The sequence below is a fragment of the Triticum urartu genome, chromosome 3A, assembly GCF_056163025.1.
Source record: "Triticum urartu cultivar PI428250 chromosome 3A, HENAU_Tu73, whole genome shotgun sequence".
Classification (NCBI taxonomy): Eukaryota; Viridiplantae; Streptophyta; class Magnoliopsida; order Poales; family Poaceae; genus Triticum; species Triticum urartu.
Window position 1 is genome coordinate 662,187,052 of NC_141875.1, and position 7,629 is coordinate 662,194,680.

The 7,629-nt window shown below is 51.4% G+C and overlaps 2 protein-coding genes across 2 annotated transcripts; both read right to left on the reverse strand.

The window, feature by feature from the left end:
* Positions 1 to 4,008: 4,008 nt before the first annotated feature.
* On the reverse strand, positions 4,009 to 5,781 carry LOC125549046 (acyl transferase 7). Its single transcript, XM_048712544.2, has one exon. It carries the CDS (start codon positions 5,740 to 5,742, stop codon positions 4,438 to 4,440), a length of 1,305 nt encoding a protein of 434 aa, XP_048568501.2. The 5' UTR covers positions 5,743 to 5,781; the 3' UTR covers positions 4,009 to 4,437.
* Positions 5,782 to 6,659: 878 nt separating this feature from the next.
* On the reverse strand, positions 6,660 to 7,370 carry LOC147981177 (uncharacterized). The gene has a single exon (XM_087517043.1). The coding sequence runs from the start codon at positions 7,368 to 7,370 to the stop codon at positions 6,660 to 6,662; it is 711 nt and encodes a 236-aa protein (XP_087373169.1).
* Between the last annotated feature and the right edge of the window lie 259 nt (positions 7,371 to 7,629).

Consider the following 7,629-nt stretch of genomic DNA (forward strand, 5'->3'; position numbering starts at 1 on the left):
TCTAGTTGTTCCTGATGTGAATGGTGGATTGGCCTGATATGATGACGGAATAATGTTTGTTGTCTAGATTAATTCCTTGGAGGATGTACAACTAGGAATCCATCCAGGTAATCGCTCAGGCTGGATCAGTTACTAGTGTTATTTATTTTGGGAGAAACATATTGTTAGATAAAGTGAGAAATGGACAAATCAATTTTCTCTCTTTGTGTTGAGAGGATACTTTTTCGTGATTTGTGGCAAGAGCATGGAGAGCCCCCCCCCCCCCCCCCCCCCCCTCTCTTTTTTTTGAGGGGCGCATGGAGACCACTTTTTTTTAGAAACACATGTAACTTTATTGATCATAACAATTACAGGTAACAATGATTTGGACCTAAGATCCAAGAAAATAGAAAGTAACTCCTATGACTAAGAATTACAATGAAATCTCTTGTAACACCTTCTTCGTGGTAACAATCTCTGCAAAGACTTCGGTAAAAAGGCTGCAATTAGACTGGAGCAACGATGTTGCTATTTTTTCACCCGCATGAACGTTACCAATAATGATTTTTGAAAGCCCCTTGAGTTGCCCATCTAAACAGATGGGAAGCCTTGGTCTACTTGGGCCAGGGATGATCCCCTAGAAGTTCAGGCCCTCGAATCACTATATCTTCACCATGATGTCGATGAAAAATTTCACCTCCACAAAGAATCAAACCAATAAAAAAAGGTTGACACAACAATATAAACTCATCAGATCAGAATAATCGAATCTGCGAGGACAAAATACTCTCTATCCTCATGGCACTACCAAAAGAATGAGAGAAAGTTTATTCTCACAAAACTATAAAGATCATTAGGTGTTGACAAAGAACATAGAGGTCTTGAAGATCCGTGGTCCCCCACCTCTCAGCGCCAAGATGACAACTGGAGGCGAGGGGAACAAATTTTCTCAGATGAAGGCGATGACGGCGACACGAGAAACCCTAGCTAGCGTGCATGGAGACCACATAATCGGCGCCTTATGCCTCGGTCTCGCACCCACTCGCAAGCAAATATGCGCCGGCCCATAAGGCGCGCGAGCAATCGCTCGCCCACCTGGTTGATTGGCCAACCATTGATTTGCAAAAAAAGAAAAAAAATCCAAAAGAAATCGCAAAGATTTGAAATAAAGTTCGTGAATTCAAAAAAGTTCACAGGTTTAAAAAATAATTTGCAAATAAAAAATATGAATTTGAAAAAGTTCACGGATTTTGAAAACAAATCATGGATTTGAATTTTTTTTTCGGATTTTGACAAAAAGGTTTGAGGATTTGGAAAAAAGTTCATGGATTTAAAAAACAAAAAATAAGAATGCTGCTTTCCCTATGGGTGAATGGTGAATTAGAGTTTCAGATACTAAGCCGTTTCAGAACTTCAGATACTAAGTTAGATCAAAATTAAGAATGCTGCTTTCACTATGACCATCAAATCTATCACGAATAATTTTGGCGTGCCAAATTAGAGTTTGCGACTCGACTATGGGTGAATGGTGAATTGGCCGGATTCAGTTGATCTTCATCCGTGATATGGTGATAGAATAATGTTTGTTGTCTTGATGAATTCCTTGCAGGATGTCTGACAACTAGGAACTCGGTTCAGGGGATCGATCAAGATAGATCAGTTACTTGATACGTATTGTTAAATTTATTTCTGGTAGAAACATATTGTTAGATAAAATGAGAAATAGGCAAATAAATTTTCTCTATTTGCGGTGAGATATACAAGAGTATCGGTCTAAACTAACATATATTCCTACATGATACACAAGAGTAACACTCCTAATACTCCCTCAAACTTACTCGCAAAAAAAAAAAACTCCCGCAAACTCAAGAAGATCTAAAAAATTGAGTTTTAGAACATGAAACGACATTGTTCTCTAGTTTGAGGCATGATGAAGAAGTCTGCCAAATGAATCTCTTATGGAACATATTGGAAACAAGGGCGGCAGTTCCAAATGCAGGTGCACAAGGGTGGCAGTTTCGGATATGTTGCGTCGCCTGTCGCCTGCTGCCGCAGTGCTGGCGCCGGCGCTGGACCTTCCTGCCCCGCGGGCAGCTCACTCCGCGTCGCCCGTCCATCGACTCTCCCCCCTCCGGCCGCTGCTCTGGCAAGGCATCAATGGGTTTTAGTAGCCGCTCCATCGGCTCTGAGGACGCGCACACCTGAATTGCAGGCGCACGCTGCCTGCCGCAAGAGGCAATGGGCAAGGGAGGAGGCAGCCACATTGGAGGCGGTCAGATAGTACTCTTGCTGCTTTGGAGGTCCGTAAAGCTGGATAATAGCGATGCAGCCGCGTCGAGGTCGGGTGAGGAGGTGATTCGTTTTTTCTTTTCTTTGGTGGATGTTGTGGTGGTGCCGGATGCAAGTGACGAACATTGGTGTTAAGCTTAGAGATGTTCTGCTATCTTTTTAGTTTTGTCAGGTCGATCTTTACATGACTTATACTTTGATTTTTATGATATAAATGAGACCCGTTTTACCTCGCCAAACAAAGAGAGAATGAAAATTCAGAAAGCCGGTTGGTTTCTATGATACCCCAATTGCTTCTCGTAGAAATTGAGCCAGAACACGTCGACATTGAATGTGATCACGTGTCTCATCCACGCACATCTATTTCTTATTTATTATCGAAAAGCCAAAGAGACAATACTAAGGTCATGTTCGGAGTCACCCCAGCTCCTAAAAATACGAAGAGCTGGAGCATATGTTTCCCAGCTCTATGCCTTTTGACTCCAGCTCCGGGAGCGGACTCATGGAGTGGCGGATCTCTAAACAGGGTCTAAATAAGGCCCTGTTTGGTCCATAAGAGGGTGTTTGTTTCCAGGGACTTATTGGTCTAGGAACTTAAAAAAGTCTCTATAAGTCCCATCTAAACCAAACAGAAGGGACTTATAGGGACTTAAATGGTCATTTGGGACTTATGAAATAAGACTTCAAAGAGGGACTTATAGGTACTTATAGTTGTAATATGGTCTTATAGAGACTTATAAGTCCCAGGAACCAAACAGGTAGGGACTTTTTAGGGACTTGTGACTTATAAGTTGGGACTAAAAAAAGTCCTAGGACTTATGAACCAAACAGGACCTAAGTCTTAGGATTTTTTTTAGTCCCAACTTATAAGTCCTAAGTCCCTGTCTGTTTGATTTCTGAGACTTATAAGTCCTTATAAGACCATATTATAACTATACGTCCCTATAAGACTCTCCTTGAGAGTCTTATTTCATAAGTCTCAAATGCCTATTTTAAGTCCCTATAAATCCCTCCTGTTTGGTTTAGATGAACTTATAGGGACTTTTTTAAACTTTTTTAAGTCCCTAAACCAACAAATCCCTCGAAACAAACACCCTCTAAAAATCACATCTTCAATGAAAGCTTGGAAACCGCTACGTGCTATTTGCATTAAAAACGCCTGCTGGCAGCATTTATATTTTGCACATAGCCGCTCAATGCTAGCAGAATTAGAAGCCTGCCCAACAGTACTCTGCCCAAAAAAGAAAAGTATGCACAGGAATAGATACAGGATACCGCAAACAGAACAGTTGCAAGTCTATTAAAATCTTGGGCGTCCAAATACAGGATACGGCAAACAGAACAGTTGCAATTCTACTTCCTCTGGTCCTTTTTACTTTGCATATTAGAATTAAAAAATATCAACATCTGCCATGCTAAAATTATATAATATGAAACTTTAAGTCATGACACATCTAGTGGTATTGATTTCAGATTGTGAATGTTGGCACTTTTTTCTACAAAGTTGGTCAAACTTTATGAGGCTTGACTTCAGTCAAATCTTATATGCAAACTAAAAAAGACTGGATGGAGTATTAAGATCTTGGGCATCGAAATATGTAGCCATGTTCGAGTTCAAAGGCAGCAAAATGGATCATCAAAAGACAAAGTCTTGTTCGCCCAAATATGTAGGCACGTTTGAACAGGACTTTGCAGTCTCTACTAGCCCAATTAGCTGGACGGGATGGCTCAGCGCCTCAGCCTCCATCGGGATTATTCTGTACCGAAGTACAGGATGGTTGTGGGGTTCTATTTGCAATTTGTACAGGTTTTCATCAGGCAACCCACATTCTCTATCAAACGGATCAAGATGAAGTTTTCATGTTTTCACTGAATGAATGTATGGTTTCCACTAGATATATATGTACTCAATGCTCAAAATCCGACGTCAGATTTTTTAAGGATAGCAAACCGAACATTTTCAGATGGCAAATTACGATTTACGAGTAGCGGCAAATCCTGGTAAAAACCTAAACATGCCCGAATTTGCGTAATTTACCCTAAAAAAGCGTTCAATGGGCCGTGTTTAAAATCCTTTATTTTTACATTTTATAAAAACACCGTGAATGCAACTGCGCAGTGCCACATTAATGGACGGACATGTACAAGAAACGGGAAGCATATGATCATCTAGGCGAACTTGGCGAGCTCGACGGCGAGAGCGGCGGCATGAGGCTCCTCGATGCAGCGGAGCACCACCCGGACGCCTCCACGCCTGGGCGCTGGCGGCCTGACGTAGTGGAGCTGCACGATGAAGTTGTCGTGGTCGTTGAGCGGGGACACGTACCCGGGCGCGCCGAAGCCGTAGTCCACCTCGTCCAAGCCGAGACGAGTCCAGTCCGACAGCGTCACCGTGCTGTAGTCCAGCGGCGGCACGTCGTACTGCTCGACGCCTCGCATCCAGCCCGCGAACCGAGCGGGGACCGCCTCCTTGGCCTCCCGTACCGCGCCGACCACCTCCGCCAGCGCCGCCTCCCGGACGGCCTTGCCTGCCCTAGCGACGCACGCCAGGAATACGCAGTTGCCGTAGTATCCCTCCACCGTCGGTATCGGCAGCACGCCGCGGAGAAGGCGACGGGTGCTGACGGCGAAGGCCACCCGGACCTCGGCGTCGTCGTCTGGGAGCGCCGACGCCAGCGCCAGCGTGCGGCACTTGAACACGATGGCCGTCACCGCGTCGAAGGTGGAGCAGACCTCCCCCGCCGATGCCGCGGAAGCTTGCTTGAACTCGTCCTTGACGCGCGCGATGCTCTCCGCCGAGATGTCGGCCACCTGGGTCACGAGCCTGAACTCCGTGACCTGCCCCGGCAGCGGGCCTGGAGGGTCTGGGATCGCGTCGCGGTCCCACACCGGAGCCACCGACGGCGCCTTGAGCCCCCGCGCTAGCTCCCCTGCCGCCGTGAGAAACTGCGCCGCCCCCTGCCCGTCGAACACCGCGTGCCTGAAGATGATCCCGACGGCGAAGCCACCGCAGGTGAACCTCGTCGCCTGGACCATGAAGATGAGGCCGTCGAGCTTCTCGCCGGGGGGAGGGCGCGGGAGGAGGAGCTTCTGTGGGATGGGAAGCGGGCAGCACTCGAGGCCGTCGACGTCGGCGAGCGCGCAGCTCGCGGCGGCCTCCACGAACCAGATGCCCTCGCCGGTGCAATCGACCGCGAGGCCGCTTGGGGCGACCCGTCCGGCCACTGGGTAGTACGGTACAAGCGCCCTCGCGAACCCTTCGCGCATTGCGGCCACGGCCGCGGCGGCGCCCAGGTCTCTGCGGGCGGCGGAGGGCGAGGGCGGGGAAAACACCTGGATAAGGCACACGAAGCCGGAGCCGGCGACGGTCTTGTCGATGGAGGAGAGCGCGAGTGTGCCCCGGGGAGTGGGCCCCGCCGGCGGGATGAGCGCCGTCGGCGACTTGGTAACGGTGGGCGTGCTACTGCTGGTCATATCGAACCGAGCAAATGAGCCGATGAGGCAAAGCGTCGTCGTTGGCGGCGGTGGGAACTGGGATGGGAAGGCAATTGGAGATGTTCACCTCGCGGAGTACATCTTTGAATTTTCATACTGGCGGCGACTTGTCCCGTCGATGTGGTCGTATAATCTTCTCGATGTCACATCTTTGTACGTATTTTCAGATTCAGAAGAGTAACATGGTTTGACCGAAGCGAGATTTTCCCCACGCGGTAATTATACTCCGACTCTGCATCTCTGAATTTCCAGAAGATTAACTCGCTGGCGGTAATTATACTTGTCACGTCGACGTGTGGCTGTATAATCCCGTCGATGTCACATCTTTGTATTTTCAGAAGACTAAAAGCATCTCCAGTCGTCGGCCTCTTACGAAGGGCAAAAAATCGCTCCCTCGGAACGTACCGGCGCTAAACCGTGTACTGAGGACGTGATGCCCATCAGTCGTGGCGCCCATATTTTTTTTGAAAAAATTAAATACGGCGCAACCACGGCTCAAATTTAACGCAAACATCGACGAGTTCGTTCAAATTTAAACATATTTTACAAAAAAAGAAAAAACTACTACGGGCTGCCCCCGTCGTCTCCATCACCGCTCCCCGCCGCCCACCGCCCGCCTTTGCAGTTCTACACGCCGATGAGGTGGTAGAACCGCGTGTAGTCGCCGCCACCGCCGTCCCTGCTGCATCCCTCCCCCGGTTGGCGCGGCGGGTTGGATGGTCCGGGGGCGTCCTCGTCGTCGTCGCTGTCGAGTATCACGATGCCGTGCTCGTCCTCGCGCCCACGCTTGCGGGCGGCGATCTCCTCAAGGGCCCGGCGCTGCCGGACCATCTCGTCGCGGAGGTAGTCGTCCCGCGTCCACTTCAGGGCGTCCTCGTCGGAGAAGCCGCGCCGGGCTATCTCCTCGTACTCCGCAGGGAGGCCGAGCTCCGGTTTGGGCTCGACGAGGACGAAGCGGCCGGAGGGGGGGTGGAGTCGCCGATGCGGACGGCGGAGCTGCGGGTGGGCGCGCTGACATGCGTGTCCTGGGGCTCCGGCTTGACGGGGCGGAGGCAGGGAGAGCCAGACGAGCGGCCGGACGAGGAGGAGGACGCCCTGGGCCGCTCCATGCACCTCAGCGTCCAGGAGCTCCCACGGCGGCGTGAGAAGGACGGGGGAGCGGGGTACTCGAGGCGCGGCGTGTTGCCGCCCTCGATGTACTCGAGGACAGCCTCCAACGTGCGGCCGGGCACGCCCCACCACCGGCGCCGACCCTTGGAGTTGAGCCTGCCAGAAGGCACGACGCCGTTGGTGGCCTCGAGCTGCTCGGCGTGATGGCGGCGGAAGTAGGGCTCCCAGAGCGGGCTGTCGGGGACGTAGCGTGGCCCCTCCCTCGCCGCCCGTGGTAGAGACGCGCGGATACGTGCGATCTCCGCACGCCGCGCCGCCCCGGTGGGTGGTGGTGGCACCGGCACGCCGCCAGCGCTGATCCTCCAAGCCCCGGGCACCCGCATGTCCGGCAGGACCGGATACTCGGCCTCGAAACGGAGGCGAGTCTCGTCCTCGTGAAGATGGCGGCGCCCGAAGCCATTCGCCGCCGCGCTGTCGCCTGGGAAGCGCTCGGCCATTCTTCTGAACTGGAGACGGCGAGAGGAGGAAGGGGGAAGAAATGGGCGCGTCGGTGGTGGAGTATCTGTGTGTGTCTCCGGCACGCTGGTGGTCGGCTTATATAGGCGGAGGCGCCGCGTGGTAGGCTTGGCCGGCGCGTTACGCGTGGCGTGGTGGCGTGGCGGGCGAGGGGACGCGCGTCGCCCGGCCTTCACTGCGTCGCTCGTGAGGCATCAATGGAGGCTCACCGGCGCGGCAGCACGCGCAGCTTTGGCATTG

Bases quoted from the DNA above. Each gene is read 5' to 3' on its own strand.
- LOC125549046 (XM_048712544.2), bottom strand. From the start codon at position 5,742: ATGACCAGCAGTAGCACGCCCACCGTTACCAAGTCGCCGACGGCGCTC.
- LOC147981177 (XM_087517043.1), bottom strand. From the start codon at position 7,370: ATGGCCGAGCGCTTCCCAGGCGACAGCGCGGCGGCGAATGGCTTCGGG.